Source organism: Lutjanus erythropterus, chromosome 3, assembly GCF_056507025.1.
Source record: "Lutjanus erythropterus isolate fLutEry1 chromosome 3, fLutEry1.hap2, whole genome shotgun sequence".
NCBI lineage: Eukaryota > Metazoa > Chordata > Actinopteri > Lutjaniformes > Lutjanidae > Lutjanus > Lutjanus erythropterus.
The window spans coordinates 42,275,892-42,291,575 of NC_139319.1; the positions used below are offsets into that span (position 1 = coordinate 42,275,892).

At 40.2% G+C, this 15,684-nt stretch overlaps 1 protein-coding gene across 1 annotated transcript in view; it reads left to right on the forward strand.

Annotated features, from left to right (window-relative positions):
* Nucleotides 1–471: 471 nt before the first annotated feature.
* The window catches only part of zdhhc5a (zDHHC palmitoyltransferase 5a), a 35,308-nt gene continuing 20,095 nt past the window's right edge, over nucleotides 472–15,684 (forward strand). The window contains exons 1-2 of the mRNA XM_084746928.1: nucleotides 472–1,058; nucleotides 10,447–12,611. Of these exons, the coding sequence (XP_084603054.1) occupies nucleotides 12,448–12,611 (164 nt within the window). The 5' untranslated portion in view covers nucleotides 472–1,058; nucleotides 10,447–12,447. The remainder of the gene's footprint in view (nucleotides 1,059–10,446; nucleotides 12,612–15,684) is intronic.

The following is a 15,684-nucleotide window of genomic DNA, read 5'->3' on the forward strand; positions in this document are numbered from 1 at the left end:
CGTGGCCCCTGCTGTCATTTTAATCTCCCCTTTGTGTAGCCAGTGTGTGTGTGTCAGAGAGAGTCCGTTTGTGTGTGTGTGTGTGTGTGTGTGTGTGTGTGGGGGTGTGAGTGTGTGCATGTTTATTCTCATTATGGGCACTGAGGCACTTACAGTATCGTGCACTTGTACACACACACACACACACACACACACACACACACACACACACACACACACACACAAACATACGTTACTGTGTCAGTGTGTCACATGAGAGGATTAAAACCTCATGTCAGAGACAGCTTATGTGCCAACCATGCTTAGTAACAATAAAACATATTAGCAAGGCTTTATCATCTTTGGCAACTCAGTCCACAAGCCCCATACAGTGTTTTGCTGTGCTGGGGAATAAATTTAATCACGATTTAGTGCAACCATGACGTTTACTGTATGGGAGGCGGGGTCATGCCTGGAGATGCAACAGAACACGCTCGCAGCTTGACTGACACCCTTCTCGTCCAACCAGCGCTATTTTTATTGCGACAATTCTGCTGTTGGACCCTGGCATCAGAGTTTTGTAGTACTGACAAATATGTCGGCCTCTGGGAGTCTCTTGGTCACCAGTATTATGGATATATGAGAAGAGCACATTCCTGTTTTGGGATTATATTCACTTGCTTTTCTTCTTTTTAACCTCTGTGCTGGCAGAACGGCCTGCACACTGATGCTAGCTATTTTAAAGAAGTTGAAAAAGCAAGCAGCTTCCACCCCTAGCTAACACTTTGAGCTAAGTGCTTGTAGTAAAATAACGTCAGACGTATCGGTGCTTGGTTAGCTAACGTTAGCTACCCAACCATCTAACGTTATCTGTAAATTAGCCTAGCGCTGGGAGAGCTAAGTTAGCCACCAAAGCAAGACTCGTACCGTTAGAGGCTGCTGGCACTGCTGAATAATTCGTCTGGATAATCATGGATGTAACGAGTTGTGTCTGGTGATTAAGAGGAAATAACACGACCAACAGTGGGACTTCCCATTCACCATTTTTGGACCCAGGAGCATTGTCAAACCCCTCGCAGGTGAGGTGAATTGTTAGCCTGCTGATGCTAGCCAGGGTAAACCAATGGAGGCGAATTTGCTTCTCCCAGGATGGCGTAGAAATGAACCGCCCTACTCCGCCTCTGATTGGCCAGTAGTGGTTGCCTTCGTTGTTTTCGGTCGTTTGGGTTGGGTAGTGTTAGGCATGAGGAGAGCGTAAGCCAATCAGAAGCGGATAAGGGCGGGTCATTATTTTGCCGTCCTAGGAAAGGAAATGTCGACCAATGGAGACCTGAGTAGCTCAAGGCGAGCTAATGGTAATGCTACATTGAAAAGGAGCTCATGCAACACACCGAGCCTCACCAGTCACAATGCTTATCGTCTAAACCATTAACTGTCTTTGCTTTTAATGCATTGCTTATGTATAACAACATTTTATTTTTATCATGTTCGATAATTTCCATTATCGTGCTGCCGCTGTGACTCATTAACGTTAGTTGTCTCCACCCTACTTTCGTTTCACCATTATGGACTCGTTATAGTCAGCATTATAATAGAAGCAAGGTACCGTTAAGTTAACGTAACGCTGGAAAATTAGTAAAACTGTAGTTTAATTTTGCTCTTAATTCAAGGTCTGTAACTTAACGTTATTGTCGTCCTTCCTGTACGTCCCCACCCTGGCTTCAGTATCACCCACAGGATCACCACAATGTGGGCTGCACATATTTCACTTGTATGCACAGAACGTTATGCCAAATTCTATTCTCTAAATTTGGCTAGGAACAGCTGTTGTAACGTTACTTAAAGGTAATTAAACCCAGAAGCCACTGCACGGTTACACAAGCACGCCGAATTACGGAGTGGATCCCACAAGGCTCTAGAAAAGGGTGTTGAAACATGCACGTTTGCTTATCGTAACCGCCACACTAAATTGTGTTATTTTCCAGTGGAGTTTGGCGTGACCGTTCCATCCCCCTTGCAAGAGAATGGCACATCTTCAGCCGGGCTGAATCGTGTCCACTGAGCTGTCAAACCCAGCGCTGCTGGGCCGTGTGACTGAATCAATTAGGGCTTGCGTGTCACCTGGCTCAGCTGTATCCATAAAGCATTTTGTGCCTGAATTTGAGATGTTAGTAAGCCAGTCCATTCAGACCTGTTTTTTTCAACGCTGCGAAATTCGATTAAAATTGAAATCCAAAATTGAAGCCTCGTGGTCAGGAAATTAGGTTTGTTGGCATGTGGGTGAAAGCCATCATTTTGCCGGTTTGGTGCATACACCGATGCTCCCAACTGCTGTTGTTAGAGCGCTGCCGTGACTGCAGCGGGCCATACACACCCAGGATTTATGCGTGGAAGTGCTCTAAAAGCTGTAGGCTTCTGTGGATGTAAGAAGGTGCCATTGTGTCTGGGGATTTTCTAGCATTTCCAGCGTTGGAGGGTAGAGATCCTGCCTGATGGAGTAAGGATGCACAGTTGAATCTTGTATGTTAATAGAGCTTGAGGAAATGCAAGCAAACCTCCACTGCAATATAGATTTGAGTGAATGAAGATCATTTAATAAGGTAACATATCTCATTGTGTGTGTAGTCTCTGATTTATTGAATGGTTTGCTTTCATAAATGCAATTCTACATTTTACTAGCATGTTGAGTCTTTATTCTACAAGAGTACATGTTCAGTGTAAGGCTTCATGCTACATGGAGGTACCAGGTCTATCTGACAGAGTTATGAACCTTGATTTTGGCTTTGACATGTCATTATGCGGCAGCCTGCCAAGTGTAGGCAAATATTGTATAATGAACAAGAAGTGATGTCTTGTATTCCAGCTCGTTTGCATGGCAGGCTGCACGTGTGTCTTATCAGACTTTACAAACCCCCCCTCCACACCTGAACATTGAGCTCGCCTTTGTTAAGCCCATTCAAAGAGTAGATTCATTCTTCTTTTAAAGAATGCTTGGGTTGAAAAGGCCAGTATGGCATTATCAAGAATTTTTTTTTTTTTAACAAAAATCTCAGTGTATTGGCAGTTGTGCATGAATACAGTAATGCAGATAATACAGATAATAGAACTGTATTAAACAGGGTTCCCACAAAGTCTTGAACGCTTTAGAATTGGCTAATTTTACCGGTTATGTTTTTAAGGTTAGGAATATATTTGAATTTGGATATGCTAAGTTTTCAACATGATCTGCTGTTTGATATACACAGTCACTCACATAAATCAAAAATCTTTTAATATTTGAAATGAAACAGTCCCTTTGTCACATTTGTCATTCATAAGTATTCAATAAATCCTCTATTCTCTGATCTGTTAATCTGGAAATTAGTAAGAAATAAATAATTCTATTAACTTTGTTTAGTTTTCCAGCTGTTCATGATCAAAACAATCAAAGTGACAATATATATTGATTGCTGCAGGCACTTTATTTTTTGCAGCTGTATTTATAATGACAATTTAGATGTGATTTCAATGGCTTTCAGAGTCCAGAAATGTTTAATACAGGCTCTGAAAGTGATTGAAAGGTACTTTGATTTTACTGGGTGTACAAACTCAGATATTATTTAAAAAAAAATAAATAAAGAAAGAAAAAAATAGCTCATTCATAAAATATGTTTAGCACTTGCTGACAACATAACAATAATCACTGATACAATCATTGATCTAAAATAAAACATTAGCGATTCACAACAAAAATCATTCAATAATGAAATGAAATTTATATGTTTATTTACTATTCTGAAAATGAAATTATAGACAATAAATATTTGCTATAATAATATTAGAACTGACAGATTATGATAAAGTATTTACTTCTATTCTTAGACAAAATATTCTATAAAATCCAAAGCATACTTGTGAAGTTTTTTGATATGAGAAAAACTAACTGAACACTTGAAGAGTCAGAAGTTTTTTTTGTTTTTGTTGTAATAGTGATGTCGGTTAGATTTGGTTCAGGTCAGAGTTATGGAATATTAAAGGGACATTTCACCCCAAAATCAAAAAATAGACACTTCTCCCCTGGCCTGTAATATTATTTATCCATCTAGATGTTTTTCAGGGATGTCAGTCACAGTGTTTTGTAGATATCGACCATAGAGATGTCTGCCTTCTCTCCAGTATAATGTGACTGAATTATGACTTTGTTATTCAAAATACCACGTCTTGTTGTGAGCAGTTTCATGTAGGAACCACTTTCTTTCTGCTGCACAATCTACTGGAACTTCTCTAAATTCTGCTGGAAACTGAAACATGAAACTACTCACAATGAGGTCTGTGGATTATTTTGAGTAACCGCATCATGAATTTTGGAAAGAGACATTGCTGTTGAGTTTTTCAAATGTACTTTTTAGTGTTTTCAGCACCGCAGTCCGACTGCCAGCTAGTCCTATTATGTTGGAGAGAAGGCAGACATTTCTACAGCTGATATCTCCAAAAGTCTCTAACTCACACCAAAACAGCATAGATGGATAAACAGCATGGAAGACCAGGGGAAAAAGATGTACTTTTGATTTTGGGGTGAACTGTCCCTTTAAATCACCCATCTTTCTTTACTGCATCTGAGCCTGTCCTACCCTCAGGTATGCATAAAGTACAGGTTATATGAACTTCATACATAAATGTGAAAATTATCAGTATTTTCCTTGTGGTTATTGTATCAGCTGAAAAAGAAATCCATACCATGCCTCCATAATTATATATTTATCACATACATGATTTCTTGGTGGGATTTAGTCAAACTGATTTGATGTGTATGCTGAAAGTATGTGCTATTACAAGCCAGATATTGTAACTGGGACTCATTCACTCTTGAGAATTGGGACATAATTGTATTTTGAGGGGGTCAGGATTTTTAATAATTGTGCTGGAATATACATTTAAAAAGATCAAACTTTTGGCTATTAAAGCTTGTATCAGGCCAATTAATATATATATATATATATATATTATTAAATGTAGATGTCAAAGTTTTACAGAGTTGACAAAATGTTCATTTTTTTTCATTTCACAGCACAGTTGTATTGGGCAGCCATTTTATTTTTTAAAGTGTCTCAGAGTTCTCTTGCAGTGCAAATCAAAATACACATTTTTAAATTTTACATTTTTTTTATTTAGTTTGATTTAGAAGGACTACAGAGTTGACATGGTTGAGACACATCTGATACCAATATTATTTAATGAATTTGTCAAAGTATTTTAAAACCAGGAAGTGAGACAGGGGTCCTTAGGGTGTAGTTAACCCTTTTTATGCCTGATTAAATCAGGTTTTTGTTAGGGATGCACCGATTGACCGGCCAGAGACTGGAACTGGCCGGGTTTCAGTGTGACCGGCCCTAACTGGTGACCGGCCGGTCAGCATCACATGTCCAATTCTGTGCCCATCATTCTCACATACATGTTCTGCACGATGGTCACATCATACATGTAGCAGACAAACTGACCGTGATATCACACTCACCACTGCGCTGATCACCGCTACACACACTCAGACACGTGCTTGCTTGAAGTCGACATCAGCGATAGATTCAAAGAACAGGACAAAGAGAAGACAGACAGTCTACAACGAGACAGAGCAGCTCATAATGTCTCAGAACAGTCTAAACTTTGTAGCTCTTCAGGCTAATGTTAGCCAGCAGCAGACTGCTGTTCACAGAGGGACAGTTAAAATCTCACTTCCTGTTCAGGCTGAAGAATAAACAACCTGTGTTGATGCGTCTCCTCAAACATTTTCTCATCCAGACTTGTTTAACTTCTGCACCTGTGTTTCTCATGGCAAAGTTTTACTGCAGCAAACTGTTGAATCACTGTCTCCAGTTTGTTTACATCTGCTTCGACAGGAGATCATGTGAAATCACGTCAGGGGAAATCCTGCGAGATTCTATGATCTCGCGAGATTGCGTTCCCCCTATTCATAATGGCTGTAACCTGAAGGACTTTGGAGAAAATGTAAAATAGTATTTCATGAATATTTAATAGTCAGTGTTTTATTATGAACATCTGATTTAATTTTTACAGGAAAAGTTGCAAAAATGATTGTGAATACTGTCAATTATAGTTCTTAGAAAGACTGGAAATCAGAATCGGCAGGTCAGACCCTTAAAAAGATCGGAAATTGGAATTGGCCAAGAAAATTAAAATCGGTGCATCTCTAGTTTTGACAGAAATCTGGAACACAACTTTAAAGGGCCAACATTTTCATTTAAAAAAATATTTTAAAACAAAGCTGATAATAATATCATATTTTTATACCTGTGTTATCAGTGGGTATTGTTAGTTTTAGATTTTGAAGGCTTTTAACACATTTTTAAATAGTTTGAAGTTTTGAATTCTTGTCTGGGGCAAAGCTGTTTTTATTGAACATGTTTAAAAAGCAAACACATATATTTCTTGTATACAAATACTTAAAGAATAAAATTCCACCTAAAATGGAAATGTTGATATTTCATAATTTTCAGAGTTTTTTTGTAGGACATGATTTGTCCCAGTTCTCAAAGGCTGGGTGGACTATATAAAGTATGTGGAGAAAGATGAGGGTAGATATTGAGGAGCGTTGCTGCTGTTAACTACATTCCCTAAACCTCTTTTATTATTTAGCTCTGTGTGAATGGGCTTAACCTGACTTCAACTGGTGGGACATATGGAGTTTTTCCTGCAAATTGAACTTGATAACCATGTGCAAAATATCTTGGTTGATTCCTTCACATAAGTGTCTCTGAATGGATTCATTTATTTATGAAGAACAGATGACACAAATTAACATTAACTGCAGCCCTGCTGGAGACTGCTGTCAGAGTTTGTCTCTTGTAGTGAAGGATACAGGACGCTAATTGGACTACAGATCTGCTGTCAGAGGAGATTTTATGTATTTTCTTTGAATTTGTACAGCTACAAAAAGCTGTAATATGACCCTGAACATCAGTACAGGCTGAGGCACAGAGAAAAAGGGAAGGGGGGGCAATTAATGTTGATGGACGGGGCAGCAGTAATAGATAAAGTGTAGGGAGACAGGTCCATCCATCATGCCTGGCCTGAACAGGTGCACTCATCTGCGTATTGATTGAAAGATCTGGAGTCCATGAAGTGAACAACTGTGTACAGGGACTGTGTCTCTGCCTGTCTGTGTCTCTGCAAACAGCCTTCTGTGGTTAAGCTGCTGAGCTGTGAGAGCTCTGTGATGAATCAGAGAGGAGGCAGAGGGGCAGCTGGTGGCTTTACTCACTATTTGGTCCTGCAGAGTAAAGCGAGTTCACGTTGATGACATAGTGAGGACACTCGTAAGACACATTTCAGTGTCTTGTGACATGTTTTCCTGTTGAGTAGTAAAAGTTTAGTGTGTACATGCAATGCTGCTATGTGCAGTGTTTTTTATTAACAACAGATCAAATGTCTGAAATCTGATAAGTGAAATTAATTGGGATCCTGTCAGCTGAAACATGTTTGGATCCATTAAAATGTCTCAACTGTTTTGATTATTGGCTGAAATAGGCTCCATATCGTGCATCTCCACTGGTGGATAGTGCTGCTAACTGTGTAACCAAGATGCTTTTTTATAAAAGGCCTGAAGCTTAGTTTGCCATTTCTGTATTGCACTTGCTTGTAATGTCTTGGCAGATGTATACACAGATGCTTATACACACACCAACCACTTCATTATGTGCAGTAACACAATCTAATATGATTCATTACAACAGCTCTGCCATAAATTCTGCCTTCACAAAGACAATGCTCGGTTCAGATTGACACTGTTCAAGAGGTACTGATTAAAAGGTCCAGTATGTAAGATTTAGGATGATTTATTGACAAAATATGACATAAATGCAATGTAATATTCAGAAGTATATTTTTATTAGTGTATTATCACCTGTGCTGAGGTGATCAGTCCTTTGCTGCGGTCCCAGTTTGATTCCAGCCTGCGTCCCTTTGCTGCGTGTTGTCTCCACTGTCCTGTCAGATCTTCAGCTATTTTATCTGATCATTACCTTAGAATGAGCCCTTTGTATCCACAGAGGGAGCGGCACACATTGACTTATGATTGAACTGATAGAGCACCACTGCTCAGCCTTGCCACCAGTTTTTCCAGTGGCCACTTGTGATGTTGTTTAATAAACGAGGGCAGTTACGGCTCTTTCTATGATGAATTTTTGATCCATGGAGTTCTTTTATTTCTAAAACTTAACTTGATCTGAAAAAAGCAACTCGAATATCTGTGACATCATCAGGACCAAGTGGAACCTTGTGGGCGGGAGCAAGCGGGGGAAACACTATTGCACATTTTCAGGAAGGAAATCCAGAAGCTACAAAACTTTTGCGGCTCATGTGTCAGGCAAGCAACTCTCATTGGACTGAATGGGTGCCATCTTTGCATGGACTGTCTAGCTCATTATAATCTATGGCGGCTCCTGTTCCACAGAGTCTGCTGTGTTTCTACAGCCACCGGCAGGGACAGTGAGATGAGCAGTATTCAGTTGATTGCAATCTACACCCTCACCGCTAGATGCTACTAAATCCTAGAAACTGGTCCTTTTATCTACATGTTTATTATTTAGGTTGTAGTTTGCAGTGGCGTTAAACTGGACTACATACATGAGAGAGGCACAATATTAGAAACACCTTTAAATATGCTATAATAGTCCAATACAACACCACCACTGTGACATCAGTAATAAACATAGAGTATGGTTATTATATCTCTGACGGTGTCACCAAAAATTGTTGGGTATAGGTGTTCCAATAGGAGTATAAGAAAATATTTATCCACTTGAGTATTGCAGTATTGTATTTTGTGATACTGTATTGACTCTAAACACTGTATTGAGATACATGCAAAGATTTGTGGCAATGGTTAGTTTTGTCTTGTTTAAACCTCCTACTGCTTAGATAGCAGTGCTTTTATCTCTCTTCATCTATCTGTTCTGATTGGTTAAAATGAAGGTGTTTTTTTTTTAACTCAGTTTTTGGACAAATAGTGATGTGCTCTTTATACTTTGAGATTTTTCCAAAAGTCAATTTTTAAAAAAGAAATAAGTATCACAACTTATCACAATATATTGAATCATAACCCCTGTGTCGTGATGTGTATCGTATCACCAGATTCTTGCTAATACACAGCTCTAGTACCTAATGAAGTGGCCAATGTCAGTGTTAACTGCGGTTCTTGGTTCTTTCAGTCAAAATGCAGGTTTAGTTCCTAAGTTTCTTTAAAGGTTCTTGCCCCCCCCCCCAGAAGGTTTGTGCAGTGAAAAGGCCTTTCAACAATTACCCTTCAATATTTTAGTTGAAAGTAAACAGAAAGTCTAAGTTTCTTCTAGATTTATTACAAAGTTCTGGTGATTGTTGGGGTTTGGTTGAGTTTCAACTCTCGATCTCTATTGTGTTAATGGAAGCGGATGTAGGTAAGAATGTAGTTGTGTAGAAGCTCAGAGCCGAACTCATGTGTACAGTGAACAGTGTAATACACAGGGCTGGGTGACGTTTAAAAAAAATACAATACCAGTCACAATATTCATACCCTTAAAGTGATACAGATACCAGTGTAGTACTTCATTCTAGGGTTGCACGATATGGTAAGAAAGCCATTTTGCAATTAGTGGACCTGATCATTTTTGTGTTTTAATTTTCAGTTTGTTTGTTTTTTTTGGCATTTTTGCCTTTATTGACAGTGACAGCTGAAGGTATGACAGGAAAGGGGGGTGAAGAGACAGGGGATGACATGCAGCAAATGAGCTGCAGGCGGGATTCGAACCAGCGGCCGCTGCAGAGGACTAACAGCCTCAATGCATGGTGCGCACGCCCTACCGACTGAGCTATAGGGGCGCCCATAATTTTCAGTTTTACTGGGAAAAAAACAGTTAAAATCATGATGATATGCTGTTTATTGGGGCCTGTACCAAACATGAAAATGCCAGGGCAGGTCTGCAGTACTGCAGTACCTCATCATGCTGTTTTCTTACATTTTTCCTTTTTCAAAAAATTGTGATTAGGTTCTAGTCCTGCAATTTAGATATTGCACTTGGCCCTATTGCAATTTAGATAATATTGTGTTGAATTGTGCAGCCCCACGTTATTTAATTAAGTAGTTTTTTTTTCAGACATTCTCCTTTATGAGGAACGCAGTGATCAGCTGTGAGCAAAACCTTATAAATAGAATTTTTTCCTAGATCTGGGTACCAAAAAGATTGAATGTAGGTATCATTCAACAGGCAGAGTTTGGATACTACTTGGTACTGGGTTCAATTGATACCTTAAATATATCATGTACCAATACCCAGCCACAGTCAGATCCAGTAGGAAAACATAATATTATCATCACATACCAGGCTTTTTATTGTCCTAACTCTGTGGATTGACTGTGTCTTATTGTTGCAGGAAGAGTGGCCAAATCTGGAGGATCTGTTCTCTAACCAACCCTTTATTCCTCTCTTTACATTGTAGGTGCAACATCCTGACCACCCATCAGACTGGATTCTCTTGTTTTGAGACAAAACAACCTGTTGAAGTTGATATTCAATGCTACCACCCCTTGGTTTCATCTGTATCACAAACAAGGAGACCTCTGATTAGCACTGGATGGGGAAAATAGCTGGCATCCTGTTTTTGAAGTTGCAGAAGGCTACTTCAAAGCTGGAAAACCTCAAGATCCAGATGGCCTGAGGAGCCGCCATCTTCAACACATAAATGCTGCAGTTTTTCACTTTTTTGTTGAGGTCATTTTTAGGACGTTGCTCCTGAGAGGGTCTGTCCTCTAAGGGATTGTTGTGGGAGGGTGTTACCCAAGCCTCAGTGCTCTCTGCTGGGGAAGGAAGCAGAGGGAAAGCCCTGGAAGTCCCTGGAGACGAGAGCAATAAAGAAATTTGCCTGTAGCTGGGAGGCCAGGCGGTGGTTACATAACAGGCGCAGTCGTCCACTAACAGTGGAACGAGGAGACCAGCAGGGGAGCTGAGTTTTTCTATGCTGGCTGATATGAACTAATACCATTAACTATACACACATAACCCCCAGTCCTCCAGATCAACACTGTAATTTTAGCACAGAAAATTCCAATTACATGGATACTAATGGATGTTCTACTGGATTTTGCTGCAGATATTTTGGAAAGAACCAGGGCATCACTTCCTGCTTTTTGTCTTCCAATCACATCCCTGGTGCAGTTGGCAGGTGAGGTGGTTTGAATCGGCCACCTGCGGGGTTTAGGGATGCCCCGACACAGGAAAACCAGGCTACTCCACTGGCCCGCTTACAGACTGCTGTTTCTAATACGAGTCCTGGACTGAAAGCAAATTGTCTCCTTCTCTAGCAGAGAGCAAGGGGTGCTCATTTTTTATTTACAAGACTTTTCCTCACACTGCAACAGCTGCCCAGACTGCTGATTTCCGGGTGCTAACAACTACATTTAAGCAAAGAGGAATCTCCATACAGTTTTCTAGCACTGACTTGTGTGCAAACAAGCCAATTCCTCATTTTCGGTCACTTTTTCTAACGTGAAGAAAGTCACAGACGAAGGAAAATAGAAAGCAGAGTCGGATTATCACATCTCTCAATTCTATCTTTCTTTCAGCCTCATTTCATTTCTCATTGTCGTTCCATTTTTTTAAGGCCATTTCCTACTAAAACAGCTCTACCTCTGCCAACTCTTGTACCTCACTGAACTCCCATCCATATACCAATCAAATCAAGCTGGATCAGTTTAGCTGAGGTTTTTTGTTTGTCTTTCATAGCACCAAATCACTGAGGAGTTAAATTATTGTTTTGACAAAAGGGTCCAAATTTTTTTTTTTTACATCTAAATAACAGCCATGTTTTTTTTAATTTCCCTTTTATCATGATTTTCATCAAGTCTATTTACATTGCTATACAACAAGCAAATTATCTTTTTTTAGATTGATTTTACGGAATTATTGTTTATTGGCTTGTATTTCTCATTGATTGGCATTTTAATTGCAGCAGAGTTGAACCAGTTTTATGTATTTATCTGCAACTCTGTAAGAGTCTGGACACCTCTGCCTCTTTATAATATGTGGCTTATTTGTTCATCCTGCCTTCCCACCTGGTTTTCTGGCTGACAGGAAAACAAGGCTTTTACAGCAGAGCGACTTGTAAGCTTCTTTTAATCTTACACTCACACTCACACACACACACACACACACACACACACACACACAGTAGATCAGGATTGACCTAAGAACCTAAGAAAGCAAGCATTCACTCCTCCTCCCATCACAGCATTGTGATGCAGGGGAGTGTTTTCCTCTTTTCCATGTGAGAAGAGAGGAAACCCCCCTCCACTATCCCGCCATTTCTTTCCTTTACATTTTTTTCTTCCATCATTTCTGTCCCCAAACTACAAATCCACTCACTAATACACCTAAAGAAATACTGAACTCTGAATGACAAATTTCTCGGCATAGCAGTTGCTGAACAGACACACAGGGAGTGATGCCAGGTGGCAGCAGTAAGAGTGGAGGGCGGGGTCCATCCTCATCACCCCTCCCCCACGCCGTGGTCCCGCCCAGCAGACCCCTGCGACCTTCCCGATATGTCCCCGTGTCGGCAGCCACTTTCTTCCTTGTCGGCTCCACCACGCTCTTTTTCTGCTTCACGTAAGTGGCAACAGTGAATCATCTCTGTCTCTGTCACTCACACACACGCACACGGCTGGTGAATAAGTCCTGATGACTATTTAATCTCAGAAACAGGAAAATATAAACAAACAGAAGTGATAACAGAGAGCAGAGCCATGTTCTTTTTACATGCATAACTTGATGGAGTTTTCCTGTATTGGATTGGTGATGATTTGACACAAGCCTTGATTGTTCACCTCTAGAACTGTTTTCATAGCCAGCCAACAGAACAGGTATTTAACCTGCGTAGATTCAGATGAGTTATATCTGTCCAAAATGTAACCAGGCTGTGTCTGTCCTGAGTGGGTCAGATACAGCCCGGGCAGTTATGTTCTCCATCAACAAACAAGAGTGGGTCAAAACCTGGGTATTGCAGCCCAGTATTTAATGAGCCCCGGGGTTTAATTATTTAAAGGGATAGTTCATCCACAAATGTTCTTTTTTGTCCTCAAAACACTGCTGGAGTTTCTCAGCAAAACAAGTGCTGCAGAATCTCCCAAACATTGGAAGTGGATGGTGACCAGTTTTCAAACATACAAATCAACAGAATAAAAATATAAATGCCTCCTTACTGCTTGTCTGGCGTAATCAAAATCTCCTAACATGTCAAGTTGACTTTAAAAAATGTTATTTACACCATGTTTTTAGCTTGAATCTTCACTGTAGATCCTTAGCTTGGAGCCACGTTCACATGCACACTGTCTGAACTGTGTGTGTGTGGAGTGATCGGTCGGGAGTCTAGGAGACTTGGATTACACCAGACAGGCAGTATATTTTTTTTGTTTGAAAACTGGTCACCATTCACTTCCACTGTTTGGGAGATTCTGCAATGCCATTTTCCTGTGAAACTCCTGCAGTTCTTTGCAAACTGACAAAATAAATCCAACCCTTGGTTTGGATGACAGTGAGTAGATAATGACTGAATTTTCATTTTGGGGTGAATCATCTCTTTTAAGACCAGAGTATTGTTAAGCATTATCTGTTCTTTTACCGGTACTTACTTAGGGTTTGTTATCACACAACTGCAATCCAGGCTCTCCTCTTTCTGTGTCGGGGCAGCTCCTCCACACACACACATGCACACACACGCACACACACACACACACACACACACACACACACACACACACACACACACACACACACACACAGAGCGAGGTTAGTGCACAGCAGAGCGAGACCGCTGGTAGAGAAAGTGAAATGAAACGGGTGAAGTAACTCGAAGATTACTCAAATTGACAACAACTACACTTGAAAGAGTTAAGTAAAACCCTCATGAATAAAAAGCCTATACTAAATACTTTATCAATACACCTGATCAACAAGTACAGATGTGTAAAGTGTAAGACACGATACATCAGTCCACTTTGTCTGTCTTCTCATCCACCCACTATGCTTTACACAAGCACAACACACTAGTTTGGCTCATAGCAAATTGTTATAAACAAAGTGAAGGAAAAGCTGTCTGTATGGTGTCTGACTGTTTGCCATGAACCTTAAAACTTTGTCAAATTCATATTTGGATAAGACGTCTGCACTGCTAGGTGAGACAAAGCAACTCCTCCTCTCTCTGCAGGCAGAGAATCACATGAGCAGTGGAGGACGGAGGACAGGATGAATGAGATTGACTGATGTCTGAGTTCTCCATTATTTCTGAACTTCACTCATCATTGTGATGTCAGCAACCACAGACAGAATTCTTTATTTTTCTGAGTATACATATCGACCTGTCATCTCCTTTTCTTAATATGACCTATTTTTTTGATATTTTATGATTTTTGTTTACAGTGAAATATTATTGAGTTTAAATAGAGGCTCTGCTGTTGCAAACATGACTGTTGCTGCTCTAAAGACAACATTTAGATAGACAAATATTTGCTTCTAATGCTGGTCTCAGTTTATTCTTTTTTAAAATATCTTTTATAACACAAATATTTACAAATGAAAAAGAATTGATGAGTACCGCTAAAGTACCGAATCAATAAGCGGTATCGATAAGATTAGTAGTATCGATAAAATTCTAACGATACCATCCCTATATGTCAGGATGCTAAATTATAGCCAAATAGGTGGTGATCTGTTTATAATGTGAATTTCTGAATATTGAGGGCTCTATTTGGGCTTTTCCACTGGTGCCTTTGGTCATGCAGTGGAGTCAAACCTGGTTTGCATTTCCATTACCACTTTTACTTCTCTGAGCCACACCTGAGATAGACCTACTCTGGAGTGGGGCCAAAATAAGCCTAACCCGCTGCGGTGACATCTCTCTGACTGCGGTGTGATGCCGTGATGACCCTCCTTCCTCCCCCTCGTACAAGTGTGTGTTGTGAAACTGAGCTCATGTGTTGTACAGGAGAGCAGAGAGAAAAATGTTTCTAGAAGTGTCTTTGTGTTCACGTCTTACCACTTCTGTACCTTCTAACTGAATCTCTACACTTGAAATGTTTCTCTCCTGTGTCGTCGTTTGGACTTTCAGGTATCTGCATTATTTTGCTGTGTCATATTTGCTTTCATCTGTGTAGGAGTCATGTTAAGTCATTGTTGATGAACCCAACCCTGCGGTTTCCTGTTTGTGCTGCTTCATAATGCAAGTGTTTCCGTTAGGTTAAGTGTGAGTGATATTTAGAATATTTTCATGGCTTTACCTTGCGACCAGACTATTTTGGCAAAAGCAGTCATTTAACCTCACAGAACACAGGAGTTGATGGGCTACTGCTGCCTTGTACAGTTAGTTTGTTTGAGGAGTTAGCTGGACTGAGGTAGTTTTCACTCGTAAACAGCATTTTGAGATTTTCCCGGCTCAGTGTGGCTGTGAGTGTTTCTGACAGAATGTCATTGGTGTTTTAGACTGTCATCACTAATCTTGCTGACACCTCACTCTGGAGTGGGTTTGTGTGCGTTTGTCACAGAGTGAGCGTGTGATGAGGGGAAAAATTGTGGCGAGAGTTGGTGAATGTGAAGCACTGTCTGTGGGAAAAACAATGTGTGTGTAGTTTAAATGTGAGAAAGTCAGATTGACAGGTGTGAGCAAGTGTGTGTGTGCGCTCGTCTG